Source organism: Lemur catta, chromosome 9, assembly GCF_020740605.2.
Source record: "Lemur catta isolate mLemCat1 chromosome 9, mLemCat1.pri, whole genome shotgun sequence".
Lineage (NCBI taxonomy): Eukaryota > Metazoa > Chordata > Mammalia > Primates > Lemuridae > Lemur > Lemur catta.
Window position 1 is genome coordinate 62,195,562 of NC_059136.1, and position 23,972 is coordinate 62,219,533.

At 36.8% G+C, this 23,972-nt stretch overlaps 1 protein-coding gene across 3 annotated transcripts; it reads right to left on the reverse strand.

The window, feature by feature from the left end:
* Positions 1 to 1,287: 1,287 nt before the first annotated feature.
* On the reverse strand, positions 1,288 to 23,667 carry PLEKHF2 (pleckstrin homology and FYVE domain containing 2). 3 transcript variants are annotated; one of them, XM_045560730.1, is made up of 2 exons: positions 23,402 to 23,667; positions 1,288 to 3,900 (listed from the first exon to the last, which is right to left on the reverse strand). In XM_045560730.1, exon 2 carries the CDS (start codon positions 3,884 to 3,886, stop codon positions 3,134 to 3,136), a length of 753 nt encoding a protein of 250 aa, XP_045416686.1. In that variant the 5' UTR covers positions 3,887 to 3,900; positions 23,402 to 23,667; the 3' UTR covers positions 1,288 to 3,133. The 3 variants fall into 3 exon arrangements, with proteins under 3 accessions (XP_045416686.1, XP_045416688.1, XP_045416687.1); XM_045560732.1 differs by lacking the exon at positions 23,402 to 23,667 and adding an exon at positions 16,768 to 16,923; XM_045560731.1 differs by lacking the exon at positions 23,402 to 23,667 and adding an exon at positions 4,352 to 5,514.
* Positions 23,668 to 23,972: the final 305 nt, after the last annotated feature.

Sequence of the window (23,972 nt, forward strand, 5' to 3'; positions counted from 1 at the left end):
TGGTTTAAAACTGTGCTTGCAATGGCTCACACTTGTAATCCTAGCACTCTGGGAGGCCAAGGCAGGAGGATCGATTGAGGTCAGTTCAAGACCAGCCTAAGCAAGAGCAACACCCCATCTCTACAAAAACCAGAAAACTTAGCCAGGTGTGGTGGTGCACACCTGTAGTCCCAGCTACTCAAGAGACTGAGGCAGGAGGATGGCTTGAGCCCAGGAGTTTGAGGCTGCAGTGAGCTATGATCACGCCACGGCACTCTAGCCAGAGCAACAGAGCAAGACTCTGTCTCAAAAAAAAAAACCTTTGCTTTCTCGTGCTGAAATCATACATGAAGTATATGATTATAAAAAAGTTCAATTACTGTAGATGTCAAGTACAAAGTAATTTTTAAGATATTTGATATTTAAGAGAAAGTCATTAATAACCCTCATAGAATTACCTTTAAAGTCTGAAGCACCCAAACCCGATACTATAGAGCCTGAGTAACAGAGGTATAATAAATGTTAAAATAATTTAGCCTTTAAGAAAAGACTTTTAAAAACTACCAATAAACACAATTTCATGTCTTTTCATCCTAGACTTCACTATTAAATTTTATTTACCTTGTAAAATGTATAGTAATCTAATATATGTGGATATGTAGATAAATAATTGTTACCACACTGTTTTAAGTTACAGGTATACGAGAATAAAATTAGCACATGTGAAAGGAGGTTTCAGATCAAGTACTGGGACCACCCAAGAATAATAAGGTATACAATTTAATACAACCTATTTATAAGAATTTTGGAATCAAGGTGTTAAGGATAGAAAAAGTAACTTTATATTAACTATGGCCATTTTATGCACTTGACCCAAAAGCACAAATTTCCATATTAAGGCATATTCAATTGAATATTTTTCCTTTACATCTACAGAATTTTTCTTGCTTTACACCAATGGTTACCAATTTGGTTAATGTACTGGGTAGTCCAAGTAAATTTCATTCAAGAGGAATGATATGAAAAATCAACACCAAATCATTTCAGGTTTATATAACCAAGATTTATATGAACTTTAAAAATTACAGAAAAAAATTCTGGAAGAAAACACTTCTTGGGTTCTACTTGCATATAAACATTGTGAAAAGGAGAGAATTTATGTTCACAGCTCTACCCTAGTGCCTAGAACAATGCCTGGCACATAGTAGGCATTCACAGTTGTGGAATGAGGCAAAATATGCATAATATCTTTATTATCTCAGCAAAGGCAAGAAAATCTTCAAATCACAATATACAGAGAACAGAAGGCAAGTTGTAAAATATTTTTATTGTAAAAACAGTCAATAGAAGTTGACATAGAGGTTGACAATGCAAATTTTATCTCAGAACATTTCCCATTGGTTCCTGAATTTGCTAGCTTCCTATGTACCAGCAAGTCTCCATTAGCATTTCTCAGGTTTCATGGTCTTTTTCAGATATGTTGGACTGATTGTATGTATGTATTGCTTAGAAACAAAAGCCCATCTGATATTGAAAAAACAAACAACAAAACAATAAAACCCTAGTTCTGTTGTGCTTTTCTTTCACATTTCCTACAGGGAGATCTGTGTATCTCAGATGCTTTCCAAAACTTAACAGTAAAATAAAATTAGTGCCTTAACCAAACAGTAAGATAACAAAGAATCCTCCATCACAAGTTATTGAATCAAACCTCTCATGACATTTGCAGTATATTCAAATTTAAATTTTTTTTATTTAGAATTTAAAACAAACTTTAGAATATTTTCCATATTTCAAAGACTGTAATTATTTGTAGCATAGAAATGGAGAGAGTAGTGCAAAATGCATCAAGTTTTATATGATAAATATACTTTCAACCTAATGGCTGCCTCAAAAGCAAAGAATGAAAAATTATCACTTCTCAAAACAAATCTAGACTGGCTTAAATTTCACAATTTAGAAATATCAATTGCTACCCTATTTCCATAGATTGCAAAATTATTTCAGAAACAGATTACACATACAACTGTTTTACAAAAATAGAAATATTGTTTGGGACTTTACAAAACTTTATAAAATATAACACTATATTTGTAAATTCAAGATAGTTTCACACTGAAATAGATAATCAGATATGAAGTCTAGTCAAACTTTGACTTACATATTATTTCTTCCAAATCTTCAAACCTAAGTAAATCTGTGCTCTATCATGTGACTTTTTTTAAAGAGATTGTGTATTTTCAAGGGTTTTATAAGATTTTCATTCTAGAAATGTTAAAGCAGATGAATTTATATCTAAAAATAAGTCATACTAAAAGTAGAAGCTAATGCAATATGACAATTCTGTATTATTGATAAATTTCAAACCAAATTCCTAAGAATGACAACCTATTATTAATTTAAAATATATATTTGACAATTATAATTTGAGACCTATAAAACATAAAAATATAATCACAACTATTTTATGGAAAAATACGTATTCATACAGAATGAAAATACCTCCAAATTTAGTTATTTGTAGCTATCAGATGAGAAGTATTTCCTAATTATATCCATTCATAAACACTCATCACCTCAAAGAGCACCAGTGTATTTTTTAAACAAACCAAAAAGTGAGAAGGTAGGGGCTTATTTCATGTAACAGTGCTATTACGATAAGGCACCACTAGGTATATGAAAAAGCCAAACAAAGAATTTCCAAATCATGTATTTTTGTTACTGGTGTCTTAACCATTAGATAGGCTGGTTAGAAAAATGCTAATAATAGTATTAATGAACCACCTTATACACCATTTCTCATCATTCTGTGCTTTTAGTTTTTCCATATAACAGAAACGAAAATAACAATGTAGTACATGATTTGTTAAATAAACACCTTTCCCAACCTTCCAAGAAAACAATCTAGAAATAAGAAACAAAAAATTTATGTGATATATTTGTAAAAGTCTATCCCTGTAGAAGAGTGAAGAAGGGGAAAAGGCAGGGGAAACTACTTTCTATAGAACATATTGAGGCACATGTAGGTTACAAGTTTCTCAGGCAAATTCATGGCTAGAGCAAAATCAAGAGAGAGCTCAGAACTTTACAATTCCCCCAAAGCTGATTTCTCAGATAGTCACACCCAATTAATTAAATATTTCAAAATGCGTTCTTAGTCACTGCTATCATCATCGTCATCATCATCATCAGATACATCATTTAAAGGAGACTTTAATGACTGACTGTAAGAGTCTGATCTAGTAGGCTGGCATGTGGCCATGTCCCCAGTAGAAAGCAGGTCATAGCAGAAGTCACAAATCCGCACAGGCTTAGAGGACTGGCTGGGAAGAAGAAATCTCTTTTCAGAGCAGGGCCCACAGACAACAAAACCACACTTGCGGCAATGATGACGACGATTAACGGGTGTGAATTTTGCTTTCTGACAACGCATACATACAGTTGCCTCAGAGTCAGGAACCCAGACAGCTGCATGTTCATTACTGGGTGTCTTCCCACTTTTGGAGAGTAAATCAGTAACACATTTATTTATGTGATTCATCCATTCTGACTTCTCAGTAGCAGTGGCAGCATAAACTGCAAATGATTTAGTTGGTGTCTTGATAAGCCATCCATTCCTTAAGTCTCCCTCATCTTTAATGGAATCAATAGTGACATTTTCCAGGGGAATAATATGTTGTTTGTTATATTTTTTCTTCTGGATGACAATATTACCATATACAAGAATATCATTAAATAAGAAAAACTGCCTTGCTTTGGGCTTTTTTCTGCACAGCTTAGTCAATACTCCTTCTCCAATAAGAACCCGTCCTGGTATAGTTAAGGGTTGACCAGCTGCTCCAAAACAGTTTTCCACTATACTTATACGTCTAGTATTTGCTTCACTGTTTGCCAAGCGATCCACCATCTTTTCCTAATAGCCTTAAAAAAGAAAGAAAGAAATTAGCACATATAAATTATCAATTCCCACAAATTAATAAATTATATTACCTAAATTTAATCTAAAATCATTGCTTTTACACAAAGGCAAAATGTTCCAAATTCTTTCCCTGTAAGATAATCACTAAGCACACCAAAAGGACTAATATCTCTTAATTTTTATAATCAAAAATAATTACTAACCATCTCCTATAGAGCATCACATTAGTTATACTGGTATTTATAAAAGTATCAACTTCCTACAGACATAAATAATGAAAATTCAGCAATTAATATCCATCATCTCTGCAAAATGATAAACCCAGTTCCATGAAATTTAATCTCAATGGGATTCTGAACAACCAAGGACCAAATATTATATAAACTAAAAAAAAAATGACTACCATTTTCCCAGCAAGCTATTACCACTGAGCCAATGTCTTAATTCTCTCACCTGGATTACTGGAACTGTTTCCCAACATGTTTCCTTGTCTTCAGTCTTGTCCACTAAATCAATCTTTAGGCAGTGACCTCCAAAATGCTAATCTGACCCTGCCATTGCTCAAAATGATCCCCCTTAACCTATAAAATACAGGGTGTCTTTAGCACGGTACTCAAGGCCCTTCATTACCTGGTTCTTTCTTATCTTCCCAGCCTCACCATAAGTCACTTTTCACCTCAAATGTATTCTAAGAATACCCCACTACTTGTAGTCCATTTCGTTGTTGTTTCCTTTACTACTTACTACTCCAACTAACTCTTACTTATCCTTCAAGACTCAGTTTAGGTTATCATATCTCCTTTGGGAAGCCTTCCTTTAAATCCCTACACTAGATAAAACCTTCCTCTGTGCTCTCCATATTACATGTATATTCTAGCTTCACTTTTATGGAAGTACTGAAATATGTCTCTCCCACAGATAGCTGCATAGCCTGAAAAGCAGAGAATACCTGATATCTTTGAAAGTGACAGTCTGACATAGCAAAGGTATTAAAAAATGTTAACAAGAACATTCTAACTATGTGCAAAAAACCCATATTAATCAAATCTAAACAATCATAGATTTAATCTCTGGATCTAATATTGACTTCATTCAAGTCCCAGAGTTGTGTCTTATTTCAAACCTACTAAACTAAAACTACTACACTACAACCAAGTCATGTATGTTAAAGAAAAACAAGGTTTGAGAAGAATATTTAAAATTTAAAGACTAACAGCATAATCTAAGTTCCAGCATTCAGCTCACAAACTAATGATACTATAACCCTCTTGGTCTCCATTATAAAAGAGATATCATACAGTTCTGGTTATTCCTGAATTCTGTCTCTCTCCCAATCTTGTGGCCTTACAATATAAAGCCCTCTTGTCCTCCACAAGGGTAGGCTCTGGCAGGCCAGAACGTTGTATTGAAGAATTAATAAGTTAATGCATGGTTCCAAACTGTGAAGGTTTCTCTTTGTAATTACGACTAATCTGCCAGCCAATTAAAAGTCTACTATCCTATGCACAAGTACATCACAGAAGAGGAAATAAAAACAGCTCATAAACATGAAAAGAGGTCCAACTTTTTTTTATAATTAAACAACATTAAAACACTAAGATATTTTTCACTTAGATTAAGAAAAATTTAAAAATTTACTAAGATGTGGTACTCACAAAGACGTAGGGAAATAGGTGCCTTGTACACTACAGGAAGTATGTGTACCCACCAATCTAGGTATCTAAGCACAAAAATCTCACTCTCATGCATAAAGGTATATACAAGGATAATCAACACACCACAGGAAAAAAAACTGGGAAAGCCCCAAATGTCCATCAAGATGAATTGGTCGACCAAGTTAAGACACATTCTTAATCATAATTCTTGAGAATAAGATAGATCTAGAAAAAGCAATATGGGAAAATGCTCAGGTGGGGAAAAGAGCTGAACATCATGATCCCATTTTTGTTTCAAACACATACCATATTTCATCAAATCTAAAATGCTATAGACTTTAACACATCTTTATGTGCAATTGAGAAAGAAAAAAGCGCTGCCCATTAAACCACAACATACCCTTGATTATAAGACATTCCAATTTCAGAGACTTTATATACTAAAAAACATTTATCTTTAGACTCAATGAAATATATTAGGTTGGTGCAGAAGTAACTGCAGTTTTTGCATTGTTGAAATTTGCCATTAGATATTGGAAGACATTCTTAAATAAATGTGGTTATGTTATATATCATTTTAATGCACATTTCTCAATTTATGTTTTTTTGCTAATGACTTGTTACTTGCTGTTTATTTTATATTTATTTTAGACTATGGAAATGATGTTAGACAAAAAGCAAATTCAAGTGATTTTCTTGTTCGAGTTGAAAATGGGTCATAAAGCAGCAGCGACAACCCAACAACTCGCAACATCAACAACGCATTTGGCGCAAGAACTGCAAACGAACGTACACCGCGGTGGTGGTTCAAGAAGTTTTGCAAAGGAGATGGATGACAGCCTTGAAGATGAGGAGCGCTAGTGGCCAGCCATCAGAAGTTGACAATGACCAATTCAGAGATGATCCTCTTACAACTACAGGAGAAGCTGCCAAAGAAGTCACCTTCCCAACGCTGTTGTCCTCGACCATTCTACAGTCATTTGGCATTTAAAGCAAATTGGAAAGGTGAAAAAGCTCAGTAACTGGATGCCTCATGAGTTGACCAAAACCAAAAAAAAATTGTCATTTTGAAGTGTCATCTTCTCTTGTACGCAACAACAACAAACCATTTCTCCACTGGATTGTGACATGCAACGAAAAGTGGATTGTATACAACAACCAGCTATGACCAGCTCAGTGGCTGGACCGAGAAGCAGCTCGAAATCACTTCCCAAAGCCAAACTTGCACCGAAAAAAAATCATGGTCACTGTTTGATGGCCTGCTTCCAGTCTGATCCACTATAGCTTTCTGAATCCTGGTGAAACCATTACATCTGAGAAGTATGCTCAGCAAATCAAGGAGATGCACCAAAAACTGCAACACCTGCAGCCAGCACTGGTCAAGAGAAAGGGCCCAATTCTCCACGACAACCCCTGACTGCACGTCGCACAACCAGTGCTTTCAAAGTTGAACAAATTGGGCTATGAAGTTTTGCCTCATCTGCCATATTCACCTGACCTCTAGCCAACGGACTACCACTTCTTTAAGCATCTCGACAACTTTTTGCAGGGAAAATGCTTCCACAACCAGCAGGATGCAGAAAATGCTTTCCAAGAGTTTGTCGAATCCCAAAGCATGGATTTTTATGCTACAGGAATAAACAAATTCATTTCTGATTGGCAAAAATGTGTTGACTGTAATGGTTCCTACTTTGATTAATAAAGATGTGTTTTAGCCTAGTTATAATGATTTAAAATTCACAGTCTGAAACCACAATTACTTGTGTACCAACCTAATACTGTAAAAGCATTATTATAGACATTTGTAAATATGTAAGCACACACAGAAAATAAAATTAGAAAACTATATGACATACTATCCACAATAGTAATTTATCTCAGGAAAGTATGATTACAGATAATTTTTTTCATACTTTAAATTATATTCAAACATTCAACAAGTATTTGTCAGGTACTTAGGATCTACGTGCAAGAAAAATAAGAAACAATACAGACACGGTCCTTGCTCTTCAAGGTTTATGTTCTAATAAGGAAGGAGAAACAGAAAACAAAATCAAGAAGTAAGTAGTAATTAATGCTAAGATTTTTAAAAAGTGATTTTAAAAAGATCAGCTAACTAGATGGTCAGGGAAGGCCTTTCTGAAATAGTGTCATTTCAGCTGTTAAAAATTTACTAGCTAGGCAGACATATGGGGTGGGGACAGGGGAGAATATTCTAGGCAAAAAAAAAAAAAAACAACTGCAGAGACCCTAAGGCAGGAAAATAGGTTGGCACTTTTAAGGAACTAAAAGTATCTATCCCCATCTGAATGAACAACTGATTCTACTCGTTTGGACATAGTTATTAATCAGCTCATACACAATGCAAACAGGTTTCCTATTGTTGCTACCACTGGAATTATTAATAACACCACCATAAATTTGTACAGTGCTTTCTGTATTTATTATATCTTCTGATTTTAACTGTCTTAAACTCCTATAAAGTAACTAGAGAAGCTTTTATTATCTCCCAAAGAATCATCTAACAATATTAGCTGAAATGTGAGCTGAAGAAGAAACTAAAGCAAAAAGCGAGAGCTTCAACAATGTTAGAAGCAAAATTTAACCTGGAATTAACTCTACTTACAGAGAGTCCAAGCGATGTGCTGAGCATTTTGCATTTATTACTGTATTTCCTACTCCTAGCAACCTTATGCAATACGCACTATTAGCCCCATTTTATGGATGAGTAAACAGACAAAAAGGGGTTAAATAACTTGGCCAAGGCTGTCACAGCAGAACAAGGCTCAAATTTGATTTCTCTCTGATGTTACCAGTATATTATGGTATACTAATTGTTCTTTAAACTCCAGTGACTCTACAAGAACTCTATGAAAGCTATTATTAACCTCTGGACCTTCACTGCAAACTCTAAAAACACTGAAGATAGATAAGAGAATACTACCTTGAGCAAATAACCTAAAAGAATATGTCATGATTTACCCAGCTGGTCTGATAATGTTTCAATTCTTCAAATTTTGCAATATATTAAATTTAAATCTTTGTTCATAAACCTTTTTGCCTGTTTAAGAATGACGCAACTTAAGAGAGGCTTGGGGCATTATTAATTAGTATTTGGCTAGAGCAAAGCAAATAGCTTTCAAAGTTTGACAATGACCCACATAAATTCATACTGCAAGGTTACAAACATACACTCACATAATTCTTTCACCAAATGATGCATTCTATTATATTCATTTATTCTAATGATAGTGGCAGCTCATTTGATTGGTTTCACTAACAGGTTGTGACCTAAATATGAAAAACAACGGGCACACAGAACCTAAGTCCTTTGACCTAAAGCAGCTCCTTCCATTACCCTTGTTTGTCCTGAAATATCTTCTGTATGTGTCTGACATGAAAAAGATGGGAAGCACGGAACTAAAATACTCAGGAATATACAAATTCTGCCCTACACACTAACACACCCACAAGAGAAGAAAGAGAGAGATGGTGGAAGGGAAATAGCAGGTACCGAGGAGAGGAGAGAGGAGAGGAGAGAGGAGAGGGGAGAGGAGAAGAGAAGAGAAGAGAGGGGAGAGGAGAGGGGAGAGGAGAGAGAGGAGAGAGAGGAGAGGAGAGAGCAGAGGAGAGGGGAGAGGAGAGGAGAGAGCAGAGGAGAGGAGAGAGCAGAGGAGAGGGGAGAGGGGAGAGGAGAGGAGAAAGCAGAGGAGAGGAGAGGAGGGAGGAGAGTGAGGAGACGTTATCAAAAGGGAAATCAAAGTATTAATACCATTTTTACCTGGGTTACAGCTAGATCCTCCAAAGTAATGTTCTTTGGTAAACTGGATTAGGGCATTACCCTTTGGTTCAAGGCCTAGGCAGGGCCTCTCCCTTCTCCCAAAGCCCAAATCTCAATTTACTGCCAGCACACTGAGGAGTCCCAAGCAGTAAGAACTCTCAAAAAGACTTTTGCAAGAGGACTAGAACACAAGATTACAGGGCCTAGCCAAGGATTGAGTCCTTTGCATATTTTACTCATTGAGGAGTACCAAAACAGGAAACAGAAGAGAGCTATAAAAGTGGCCCAATTTGATTACTGTCTACTTTCTTAGGAAGGAATACTAGTGAATATAGGAAGAGCTAGGAAAAAAGCTTTCTCATCGTCTCACAGAAATGATTTCTTTAGGACAAATCTCAAGAAGAAAAATTACTGGGTCAGAAGATATGAATATTGAAAAATTCTCGCTACTTTTTACAAAATTTCCATTCTGGAAGGTAACACCAATTAACCATGCAGCACAGTGACAGTACCCATTCCCATCTTGTCCTACATATGATATTTTTCTTTAAAGATTTCAGCAAATATGACAGATTACAAAACAGCATCTCGTTTTATTCATTTCATTCATTTTCATTTATTGTTTAATCATTCAACAATTATTATTTTTTTTTTCTTTTGAGACAGAGTCTTGCTCTGTTGCTCAGGCTGGAGTGCAGTGGCGCCATCACAGCTCACTGCAGCCCCGAACTTCTAGGCTCTTGCCTCAGCCTCCGGAGTAGCTGGGACTACAGGAGCACACCACTGTGCCCAGCTAATTTTTCTTATTTTTTGTAGAGATAGAGCGTCTCGCTATGTTGCCTAGGCTGGTCTCAAACTCTTGGCCTCAAGCGATCTTCCCGTCTTGGTATCCTAAAGTGCTGGGATTACAGGCATGAGCCACCACTCGAGGCCCATTAATTCTTGAGTTTGAAAAAACTTATCTAGGCAATCATGATCTGAAGGCTCATAGTCTGAGATTTAAACAATCAAATTCACTATCATTATTAGTTTAAGTGTTGTTTCTTTGCATTTATCTTCTGATTCATCTAACACTTCTGAAATGTCTTCCTTTGCCATTTTTTCTCTTTGCTATTAAAGACAATAAAAAAATGAAAAAAATCTGAATTCTCAAATATGCTAAATGAAAGTTTAAGACAAATAAAAAGACTAAAAAGGATATCTCCAAACTGCTTTCATATCTTAAAAGATGATGCAACGGTGATGATATACTTCGCCACTGCATCATCCTTCTTGGCAGTTTCTTCACTCTTCTATTTTCTCCTTTTTGGCATAATTGGGGAAAATAAATGAGTAATGATTAAATATGTCCTAGTAAAATGAAACAGCAAAATGCTTCCAGATATAAGAAAAGTAAGATCACTAAGATCCCAAAATATATCTTAGATTTACATGTGCCTAATGAAATCATATGGTAATTGCAGGCTAGAATAAGATTTATTCTAGTTTTTTTAATAAGTAAATTCTCTTTTTGTTCTTTGGAAGATCTCTAAGAAATTATACAAATTACAAAATAAATCACTACAATAATTAGAACTACTCACAAAAGAAACTCAAAAACCAAAATTGAAACCAATGAACTCTGATGATAAATATCAAATGTTAAGAAACACCAATACCCAGATCCCCCAAATATTCTGATTGTATTGTTCTAGCACGTGTAGCATATGGCTTGTACATTGGAATATTTTTAAAGCACCCACAGGTAATCCTAATGCGCAGCTAAGGTTTAGTACTATTTTTTCATTACAATAAACAAAAAAATAAACAAAAAAACCTATTAAAATGTTGATGGAACTCACATATCCATAAATTATTTTAGAATAAATTAACATCTTTATAGTTTTGAGCATTCCTAGCCAGGTTGATGGTACCTCTTCCCAAAGTTTGAAATCTTTTATGGCTTAGTAATTTTGTACATTTCTTCTTACAAGGCAGTTACATTTCTTAAGTAGGCTCCCAGGTATTGTACACTTTTTGTTGTCACTTTGAATCTAATCTCTTTTCCACGTTATGTTTTCTAATTAATTAATACTGTTGATAGGAAAACTTGATATTTCTGTTCCTTTTCACATTCAGTTACTTCACATAATTCTATTAATTCCAACAGTTTTCCAATTGATTTTCTTTGACTTTGTTTTCTTTTCTAGAAAATAGTGTCTGGCAGCCCTAATACACAGTTAAAATGTAAGAACCACAGTAGAAACACATCTTTTATTAAAGCCAGATTTTATACACCCATTTTAAAAAATAAACAAAAGTTTCAAGTTATCTGCTTCACAACTGCAGACAAGAACTGCATTTAAATTGTCTAAGCTCCAACCTAGTCTTTTGGTAACATCTTGTTTGTAAAGTAATACGTTCTTCAGTGGTATCTACCACCTGTCAAAAATGTAATACTAGGAGAGACAAAAACTTTAAAAAAGACATAGAATCCTACTTGCAACTGAGAAGAGAGCCCAACTGTCATAGACTACTATGTCCCAGTTTTCCTACTGAAAATCAATACTTCTTATCTTATCCTTACAAGTGAGTTTAAAATGAAAACTCACCTAATTTATTTCTTACACATACCTATGATATCTGACATCAGTGAGCTTCAGCACTCAACCATGCATTACAGTAGAAAACCAATTAACAAAAAGACCAGGATTGTAATCTTGGCTCAAATGCTAAATAAGTGATTTCAAACAAATTACTTAACTGCTTTAAAAAGAGGAAGAAGAAAGAAGGAAGGAGAAAGAAAAAAGAAGAAGAAGAAGAAGAAAATTTGAATAATTTATAAAGTCCTTTCTGTACTTAAAATAATGAGTCTTTGATAGTAAATGGGCCATATTTTCTGGTTTACTGTAAACCTTATTTGCCTACAAATTAATTTTTAATCAAACTATGACTGTCTTAATATCAATCAAGATTTTTAAATGTGTGTTACTAATGAATTGGGACTTCACAGAAAATGTAAAAGGAAAGGCAGAGACCAAAAAGAGAGTGGAGAAAAAAGAGGTAAAAACAAACAGCAACAAACTATCAAAGGTACATCCCCCTGGACAAATGTATAATATCAGAGCAAACTGCTCCCTCTCTTAATGAATGCATGTAAGTCAAATGAACAAATATTCTGAGCCCCTACCATTTGCAAGAAACAAGACAGTTCTTACTTCCAAGTTCTACAGTTTAGTAACCAGAATAATAATCAGGGAATTCTAACTAAGAGTCTCAATAAAATATGAGGATGATAAAGCAGAAAAGAAAAACTTGAAAATTTAGCAAATTAAATTTGGAATTTTAGTAAATTCTATTTATTCCATCAACAAAAAACAGTCAACCTTTTTTCTGTCCCTTTCCACTAAGATTTCTGCCAATCTGACAAACCAATTACACAATATGTATTATAGAACTTATTACTGATAAAGGGAATAAGTTCATTTCTTAGGTTAAAGAAAGGAACAAACTTTTGTATTTTATCTTTAAACTTATTAAAACTGGATTGAGAACTGAAACTTCAAAATTTTGAATCACATTTAGAGAGAAGCCATAGTTATTTTTTAAAAATCTCTCCTAGGTACCAAATATGCCTATTCCTAAGAAGTAGACTTATTCTACAGTCTCAACCAGAAATGAAAAAAGAAAAAACTAACATTTACTCAGCACCTACACATGTTGCTAGGCATATCCACATTTTACTCTTTTACTTAATAATATCAATTTTATTAAGTATTAATAATAATTACATCTATTTTTTAAAAAGTAAATTGAGTCATGAACTCACTAGTAAGCAATTTTCCTATGGTCTCACAAGATTTTGTTTGTTTAAATGCATGTTCTTTTTATTACATCTTGCTACCTTCAGAAATAAATATTCCAGAAATATCTCACTCATGGATCTTTATTATGTATTTGGAAAAAGCCACTGACAAAATAAAAGGTAAAAATTTAAACACATTATAATAAGCATAAAATATACTCAAAATGATTCTACAAATACTAAAAGGAAGTAAAAAATAAAGCTATGACTAATTTAGGGTATCAGTAAAGGCAGTTTCAAATAAGTTAGATTTGATAGAGAAACTCATCATAGTATATAACAACAACTAACTCACAGTTCAGGAATTTAGAAAATAAATTTGGAAAACCAGAACCACCACATTGGAGGTTAAAAAAGGTCTTTAGAGAGGTAGCAGAGAAGGTAGGAATATGGACCTCAAGTTCTAAATAAGTCAGTATTTAAATCATCCTATACAAGGCAAGATTAATGTTCCTTAACTACAGCTATAATCTGTAACTCTCTATTCAAAGACTAGATTTCCTGGCCAACAGAATTAAATCTAAAATCCTTAACCTGGTATTCAAAGCCCTTCACAGTCAAGTCTTAGCCTGTTACAGTCTATCTTTCCAGTTTTACCTCTTTCTCTATGATCTCTTTGTTTCAGTCAAACCAGACTACTAGCTAGTACCAGAATGTGCTCTGGGCTTTCTTCCTACCTCTAAGGCTCAACATGTCTTCCCTCTTTTGCCCTTCTCTTCTGAAATCTCACCAGTTCTTCAAGATGCACTCAGTTCAATAGCTTCACAGCCAGACATGGTTTCATCTTTAAATACTCATACCATTTTATTTGTTGCACTTGTATTCTGTTTCATAAAAATTTACATACCTGCTTAATCCCAACAGACTTGGAGATTCCTAAAAGCAAGAATAACCCTGGAGTGGTGCCTCATGCCTGTAATCCTAGCACTCTGGGAGGCCAAGGCTCAAAGATTGCTTGAGCCCAGAAGACTAGAAGACTAGTCTGAGCAAGAGTGAGACCACGTCTCTACCAAAGAGAGGAAAGAAAAAAAAAAAAGACACTCAGGTGTTGCAGCACGCACCTGTACTCCCAGCTACCCAGGAGGCTGAGGCAGAAGGAGGGCCTAGAGCCCAGGAGTGGGAGGCTGCAGCGGCAATGGTGCCACTGCACTCCACCAAGGGCTGCACTCTGCCCAGGGTGGTGAGTGAGACTCCATCTCAGCAAAAATAGAACAAGGCAACTGAGCACCCTCTTACAACTCCTCACCCCTTCAAAAATTAATAATAATAATGATAATAATTTAAAAAATAAAAGCAAGAACATTATTTTCTACAACTTTGTTATTCCCAATAGCACCTATAAAAATGCTTGCATATACATGTCATCAGTGTGCACTGAGCTGAATATTATCAGTAGTCTTAAGTGGCAGCATTCTTTCCACTGGTCTCTACTGAAAAAAAAAACAAAAAAGAGGCAGCAGCTTCTAATTCCGGAGTTTGATGAAAATCAAAGACTTCATTTTTAACGCCTAAATTAATTTTCACAGAAAACAGGAACCACACCCTATACATCAACTGTTTCACTAGACCCACAGATTTTAAATTTATAAGCAAATGTTGTAGTCCATTTAACTATAGTACCTAATTATGAATTCTAAGTACTGAGCATGATAGATCCTGCTTTTTAAAAAAATCTCAATCCCATGATAAAATATATAAATGATTTCTTCTCTCTCCAAAAAGCACAGCTGTTTAGTTAGCAAATAAAAAATGATGATGTGTGCATATTTTCATCATCACAAAATTCAGATAAAAATACTGCTTCATTTCAAAAAGTATTTGTACACGGCAGCTGTATAATGCTTAAAGCTGTAAAAGTATTGTATAATATTTGAAAACTAAAACTAGTAAAGCTTAACTAAAACACTACTGTGGAACTGGTTATCCCGTCACATCCCTGAATTAGTACCATTCAAAACAGTGACAATCTGCTCACTACATTCAAAGCTTTATGCTTGGTGGGAAAAAAAACAAACCAGACACTGGGAAATAAGATACATACCACAAAGTTTAATACAAAGCACAAGGAGATAAGTACTATGGTAACAAAGTAGTTAAGGAAGCAAAAAAGGAAAGAGGGTATAGCACAGAGAATATAGCATGTGAACACTTGAAATAAGCTGTGAATAAGTGGAATTTCAAAAGGCAAAAAATGATAAGGCTCTACGAGTAAAAATGTATTTTAAAAAGTCACATGATACAGCTGCAGCAGAAACTGTAGGGAGTTATTTAGAGGGCATAAAAAAAATAAGACGAGATCTTGTTGATTCCTGAGACTTTCTGAAACTTTTGGAAGGAGTGGCCTGATTTGATCTGGATCTTTCTAAAATAACTGTGGAAACAATGAAAGAAACTGAGAGATCGAAAGCAGGATCCAGTTGAAAAGTTGCAAAAGCAGAGAGGAAAGTTAATAAAGAATATGAAGCTTGCAAGAGGAACAGAAAGGATATGTCAGATTTAAGATTGCAAAGTCTAATGGATATGGAAAAGCAAAAATTAATTCCTACGCTTTCAGTCTAAGCAATACGAAAGCAAATAAAACCATTAATAACTTTTGATGAGTTCTAAGTAGCCAAACATTTATTGACCACTTGTTCTGTGCAAAGCAATATTAAAAGACAGAAGACACGCAAAACTAAAAATCTCTGTGGAGAAGAAAGACAGCTATGTTCTCAAGTTTATATAGACAAGTATATATATAATTCAGGTGTGTTTCTATAGGAAAGAGGATGATGGGAATAACTGACAAAGAAAGAAAAAGCAAAACAAAACAAGAAAGGAGTTTAATATTAGTACCCCCATAATATGCTATGAACTGATGAATATAATTAACTCAAAACTGTGCACTCAAAGCGTAAAACAGCAGAGGAGAAACAAACCAAAAACATTTTTTAAAAGGGAGGGAAAAAAGTGATGAAGGTCCCAGGGGCCAAAGAGTTGAGTTAGCATGTATAATTATTTTCACCAGGTGGAACATCTAGGACTAAGTCTAAAAGAACTAGAAATTCAAGCTGGGCCTTTAAGCAAACGTAGTAGCTCAAACTATTTGGGCGTGGGGAGTAGATGAAGGTACAAAAATTTGTTCCTCAAAGAGAAAATAATTAAACCCAGGCTGGACGAAGGATGCCAGGAAAAAGGTATAGTGATAGAAGTCTGGTAAGATAGGGAAGAGACAAACTGCAAAAGAAAGTAAGCATCAGAGTGAAGAGTTTAACTTTATTATACAGGCAATGGGAGGACAAAGGTTTTTAAACAGGAAAATATTAATCAGTACACAGAGCAGTATACAAGATGAAATGGAGAGAATATGAAGCAGCAAGGCTGAAAGAAAAGAAACCAGTCAGAAGAGTATTACAATAATCTCCAAATGAAATGTTAACAAAAGCCTGAACCATAATAATTGACAGAAACAATGAAAAGGGAGGACAAAAGAAAAACAAAATTACTGAAGTACAGCAGATAAGATTTAGGAAATAACTGAATATGTGGATCAAAAGTGAATGTAAGATGACTTCAAAGGCTTAAGCATAAACCACTGGGCAGATATTACCTTTGATGCAAGAGGGAGAAGAAATCAGTGTGGGGCATATTTATCTTGAAGTCCTTCAGGGTATCCACAAGACACACATCTGACAGAGATGCCAGGATGAGCGGGGAGCTCCAGGATGGAGGGAGATTTGGCAGTCATCCACCTAAAATGCTGGTTTGATGTGTGGAAGAGAAAAGAAGACAGAGGACTAAACTTTGAGGAACACCTAGTTGAGAAAGCATGAGGAAAATCAAAGGAAGAATGGGAGACAAAAGAGCACAAAGCACCTTTTCAACATGCTCTCACATGTTTCACAACTCTCCGAGACTACATACACAGCCTGCCAAAAGGTCACAATGAGCAGTATGCCACAAGGAAAAAAAAAGTGAGGACTAATGCTAATGTACGATAAAAAATTTTAGAAAGCATTGACCTTTAACCCTGGAATTTTTACCCAGAGAAATAAATTGGGAGAGGGGGAGAAGGGGATATTGCATATAAAGTTTTCCCTCTGGCATTAACTCTAATAGTGAAAAACAAAACCTAAATTTCTAGCCATAGAGGAAAAGTTAAATATATCACCAAAAAAGCCAAGTATCATAAAAGAAAACATTTTAATACCTAAAATGTTTAAACTTCATCATTAAGGGGTAATGTATTAAAGAAAAATATTTGCAAAATGTGGCAAAAGGTCAAGATTCTTAATATATAAATGGCTCCTGCAAATCCGTAAGAAGGAAAATATCCCAAAGGAAAAATGGTAAGATACAATGGCAATTTCTAAAAAACAAATGAAAATGACCAGTAAATTAAAATGTTGGCCAGGCTCTGTGGCTCACACCTGTAATCCCAGAACTGTGGGAGGCTGAGGCAGGATGGCTTGAGGCCAGGAGTTCCAGACCAGCCTGGAAAACATAGCAAGATCTCGTTTCTACAAAAAATGTAAAAATTAGCTAGGCATGGTGGTAAGTACCTGCAGCCCCAGCTACTTGGGAGGCTGAGGCAAGAGTATCACTTGAGCCCAGGAGTTCGAGGTTGCAGTGACCTGTGATCACACCACTGCACTCCAACCTGGGTGACAGAGCAAGACCTTGTTACTAAAAAAAAATTTTTTTTAATTAAAATTAAAATTAAAAAAAATTTACTCTTGGTCCTAATCAAAGAAATAAAAGTTTAATATATTAGTCACCCCTTTAAGATGTGGAGAAAATGGACACTCATATCCTTGACAGTATACACTGGAACATTTCTAAATGCTATTTTGGCAATACAAGCACTTTAGAAAGTTTACACAACAATTCTATTTCCAGGTATATAAAAAATAATTAGAACAGTGTACAAAGTTGTTCCAATGAAGTTCACGGTAGCTCTGTCTATAATATTGAAAAGCTGGAAACAACGTAAATGTTCAATAATAAAAGACTGATTAAATAAATTATGGTACATCCATGGATTTTTAGGCAGCTTTTTTAGAGAACGTAAATTAATATTTAATGTGGAAAACTGTCAAATAAGGCATTTTATTTAATAAAGGTTTCTAAACAGCACATATAGTACAAACTTATTTGTTTTTTAAAAGTGGAAAGACATACACCAAAAAGTTAGTACTGGTTATCTCTAAGTACTAGAGTGATAATATTTTGATACTGCCTAATTATTTTTTATTTATTTATTTATTTATTTATTTATTTTTGAGACAGAGTCTCACTCTGTTGCCTGGGCTAGAGTGCCGTGGCATCAGCCTAGCTCACAGCAACCTCAAACTCTTGGGCTTAAGTGATCCTCCTGCCTCAGTCTCCCAAGTAGCTGGGCCTACAGGCATGCGCCACCATGCCCAGCTAATTTCATATATATATATATATATATATATATATATATATATTTTTTTTTTTTTTTTTTTTTAGTTGTCCAGCTAATTTCTTTCTATTTTTTTAGTAGAGACGGGGTCTCGCTCTTGCTCAGGCTGGTCTCGAACTCCTGAGCTCAAACGACCTGCCTGCCTCGGCCTCCCAGAGTGCTAGGATTACAGGTGTGAGCCACCACGCCTGGCCTTCCTAATTATTTTATAATGAACACATAAGAAAAGTTTTTAATTTAGGAACAAAATGCAAAGAAGAATGTGTAGAAAAATGTAAGTGTAAAAAACAAACCAGTTACATATACAGTTAATAAAAATATGAACAAAGAACACAAAAATCTTTTTGATTTTTCCCCGTTATTTAAATGAAACAAGTATAAAGAATTAGAGATAGTTCCACTTGTGAAAATGGGAAGAAAAAAAACGAAGTTGATGCAAAGAAGAAAATACAAATTTCACATCAAAAAATCTTAATCATTTCAGAAGGAAGCAGGGTCATCTGCTAAGAGTCAGTGTTTCAAGATTGGGATTCGCAACCTGAATAGCGTGAAAAAGCAATAAACAAAATCAATCAAGCCCGGCTTGGTGACCAGCCTGAGCAAGAGCAAGACCCTGTCTCTACTAAAAATAGAAAAATTAGCGGGGCGTGCTGGTGCACACCTGTAGTTCCAGCTACTCAGGAGGCTGAGGCAGTATAGCTTGAGCAGTGAGCTATGAGGACACCACTGCACTCTACTCAGGGCGACAGAGCAAGTCTGTGGTGGTGGGGGGGGAATGAATCAATTTATTTGATGAGAAAAGGATTAGAAAGCCACTAATAAATAGGCAGGTGGAAAACAAATATATAACAATCACCACAGAATGACTTTTTTAGGGGGATGTGGGAGAGGGACAAAAGTACAGATAGTAAACCATATTATTTACAAGTTGAGAATTGACCAGTTATACTCAGCAAAGGTGAAGAAGAGGGATTATGCAGCACTAGTGAGTTCATAGTTAGAATATGAACTACAGAGTTCAAAGTTGGAAAGGAAGACTAATGGCCTGAGAGGGACTGGAGGTGACAATAAGGACAAAAAGCTGCTTCACCATGTATGAGAGAAAAGAGAAATAGCAAACAGGCCCTTGCAATCACCATCTGGCCTAAGTGTTTAAGACTTGAGTTAGAGCGGTTCTGAATGATGGCAAGGTTAAATAACACAGTCGTACATGTAGGCTGTTAATGCAGAGTAGAGGTGAAGGTCACTGGAGTTAGTGAACTGTAGTTCCAAATTTGGCCTTTCTGGCCAGAAATGAATGTAACTGTTACTTAACCTCTATGCACTTCACTTTCCTCAGCTTTAAATAAATTCTTTCTAGCCTTGACTGATGGGAATTTGGCTAGTACTTAACCTCTCTGCATTTTATTCAACCACAAAACGAAGAGAATAAAACAGAGATGGGAGACTGAATTAAATCAAAGGCTCTCCACCTGACTACACATTTAAATCATGGGTACTTAAAAAAAAAAAAGGCAAAACTACCTATGCCCTGTCCCCAAACCCAGTAATTCTGATTTATGTGTTCTGGGGTGGATTCCAGACACCAATATTTTTAAGAAACTCCTCAGAAGATTCTAATGTGCAGCTAAAGTTGAGAACTGAACTAGGTATTTCTAAAGGCTGATTCTCTTAAAATTTTTAAATTCTATGATTCTATATAATTCACTGCCACTCTGTTCATTTATTAAAATAATACTATCATGTGCCGGGCATTTCCACAAACATCTTAGTGAATCTTCCTAACAATACTGTGAGGCAAATATTTCTGTATCCATCTTCACAAATGAGTCCAGTGAAGCATGGAGAAGTGAAGGGACTTGTTAAAGAGTCACAGGCTAGCAAGGAGCAGAGCCAGAACTCATGGTTTGTTTAATTTGTTCCAGTCCACTCTACATGCAACTTGCTTTCTTTCCAGTACACTCACAGTAACTATTTGAATGCCTTCTATTCTCTTCCCAGGACCTCCCAAAATTGACCACACTAGTTTGCGGTTTATAGATCGACTAGGGAGAAAGTTATCTTGGGTGAGGGCAGGAAATTAACCCCAAATTCTGCAGTCATTACAGACTTACAGAACACTTTAACCAAGAGAGGTTTTGCAACTTAGATTAGCACTGTGAAAGCATACCTGTGAAGTATTTTTTATTCAGTTAAACCAACACACACATTGCTATTAAGCAGACAACTCACGTACAAAGCTGGTTCCTCAAAGATAGACTTATCAATAGAAAAGCGATTTTATATACTTTCTATTAAGCAGGGCATTCTAAAAATTCTAAGACAATACAATTCTCACAAAACAGTAATTGATAGAGCAATAATGAGATTTGCTCTACCAAAGAGTTTAAATGTATAAACATAACCTTCAAAATTTTCAGGCATTAATTTATTTCTATCAAGTGCAAATAAATCAATCACACTTAAAATTATGACAAAATCCTTTTGTTGATCAACAGTTTCTCTCCCATTCGTCAGTAATTATTAATCCACCATCTACTTGGAAATTTCCTAAATATTCAAGTTCTGTACCCCCCAGGCCAAAATTCATTTAGTTACCAAGATAAATTCTCAAAAAAATAAAAAATAATGTTTATTGTAGCACAATTCACAATTGCAAAGATGTGGAATCAATGAAGTAAAAAAAAAAAATACAATCAACCAATCTGTGGATTTAATACAGTTTGTGACACGTATGTACTGGGAAAAAAGACTACAGAGATTCCACTACTACACCCATGGAAATCACAATTTAATAAGAAATTCATGATGCATATTTACAAGAAACAAACATATGTACATTCATCCATTCAAACCTTCCTGAGCATTTGCTATGTTCTTGGCATGCTAGAGATGGAGAGGCAAATCAGATCCGATGTGTTGCCTGCTGTCAAGGACGTACCTTGACAGATCTATACAGTATTTATGGGAATATCATGGGAGAAATGAATCGATTCCTGGAGAGAGAAAGGGAGTGGGGTAAGAGAACAGGGCAGAAAAGGCTTCAAAAAGTATAGACTTCAGAGTATTTTTAAGAGGAAAAATTTCATTACAAGAACACTTGCAAAATCAGCTCTCTAGGAAGCAAGTATTTATATTGAAGAACTAAATTCAAATCAGAAAGAGCAGCATTAAGAGCAAACAAGATGGATAGAGATTGCTCCACAGGACTGAGTTATGTATCCTAAAAAAAGTTATGCTATAGGAAAATGAGAAGGCTTCAGAATCACAGGACCTCAGTTAAATACTAGCTTGGCTGCTAGATTTGTGAAGTGAGTTAAGTCACTTCATTTCTAAATAACTCTAAATAAAACTCTAAATAATAACTCTAAATAAAAATAAATATGTATAATGACATTTACTTGACAATGAAGCAAAACTAAAGGAATTTTTAAGAACTGAGGAAACTGGTAATCAAATCTGAAGAGAAGCTATACTTTTACCTCTGAAGAGTAAAAAGAGAAAGTCTCCAAGATGTTTTAGGGGTAATTGTATTTGTGGTTAAGAGCCTTTTCAGTTTATTTAACCGAATTTTAAAACTAAGATGTCTCTATTAAGAAATAATTTATATTCATTTACTGGGGTAATTCAAGCTGAATCTTTTCTTTCTATGCGGTAGTCAGTGCACCACTTTTGTTTTTATTTTTTTGAAGCGATTACATGTGCTTTCCAAATAAATAGTTAACACTATTCACCTCCCTTGCTGTCAGGACCCAAAGAGACTAAAAATTAGAAGCCCTCATTAATACTTAATTAATCTGAGGACTCCATGAGCTACCGGAGTACCAAAAAAAAGGTAAATGCTCAAAACATTGGTAGGCATGCAACTCTAAGGAGCCAAAGGGAGGGAAAAAACTTGGAAATGTCAACATCACTTCACCTTACTCTTAAAAGAACAACACATGCCTTTAAGTCTCTCCGTCCACGTTTGTGTTTCAATCTTTCCTTAATGAGCCTCTCCAGCAGTGTACCAAAACACGACAAAGAAGGCATTTGTCTATGTACTTTGTGAGTCTGTGAATTATGGAGAAGGGCTTAGGTATTAGTAACCTTCATACCACTCATGTTCATTGCACATTCACACAAGTTATTGCTGTAATGTGCTAAGAGCACACAGGCTATTCAAGTAACATGAGCAGCGAGCTCTCAGCCCTTAATAACATTTTTAAAACAAAAATAAATTAGGCAAAGGACCATAAAACTAAAATACTCCAAATAAATAAACCATCGCTTCTATATAGCAAGTTCTGCGGTGCCATTTCACCCCCCCCCCAAGTCACATAAAAATATGCTGTTCAAGTTACAACGTCCCTGATGCGCACACCCCGCAAACTTTTCCGACAGAAACATGCTGGGGCCCGGAGACGCCGCCGGCGTCGCGGCCGGTCCTCCACCCCGCGACTTCTCGCCCGACCTCCGGGCTCCCTCCCGCAGACGCGCGGGCCGGACCCTCCAGGCGGTCCCTACACGCCCGCGGCGGCGCTGTCCTGGGGCGGGCGCGGCTCGCTCCGGGGCCGGCGGGCCCGGGGAGACGGCGGCGGCCACCAGCCCGCGGGCCGGCCCCGAGCGAGGGGACCGACCCGGGAGCGCCCCGTTTCTCACAGACCCCAACATGGCGTCGGCCGCCGCCGCCCGCGACGACGACACCTCCCGGCGCCGCGACGGCCCCGGGACCGCGGGAGGAAGCGCCCGGAAAGTTTCGCTTCTCCCCTCGCGGCACGCCAGGAGCCGGCCGGCCACCAACCCGGGCTTCACATACCCAGACGAGCGCTGACGCCGGCGGCGAAGGTCCGATTCCAACTAGTCGTGGACGCCGGGCACTGACTCCGCCTGCTCCCCCGCCCGGGCCTCCCAGGGTGAGTGCGGTCCGCGGCCCCGCGCAGCCAGCACGATCCGGACGCGGCGGGCGGGCAGGCGGGCTGCCAGAGCAGCCGCTCGCAGGTGACTCCTCTGCCCCTCCAGTCGAACCCGACAACGGCCGCTTGTGCCGGCCTCTCCCCTGCGCGCGCACGCCAAGCGCGGGCGCGCGGACACGAGCACACCCACCCCGCTCGCTCCCCGCCCTGTCTCGCCCGTTCCCTCGCCCCGCCCCTCCCGCCCCGCGCGACGCACTCGAGGGGCGGGGCCTTGAGCGGAGGCCACACCCAAGCAGACAGCCTGCGGGTGGGGCCGGTTTCTCCACTACGGTGCAGGGACGGGCGCTCAGGGCGCGTTTGGGTGCGTGTGGGGCGCCTTGCCTGACTCTCCTGACTCGCACGAGCCTTGGGAAAGGACTGCTCAGCTGTCTACAAAGTTCTTAGGGAGCCTGGAAGAATGGAAGGAAGACCTAC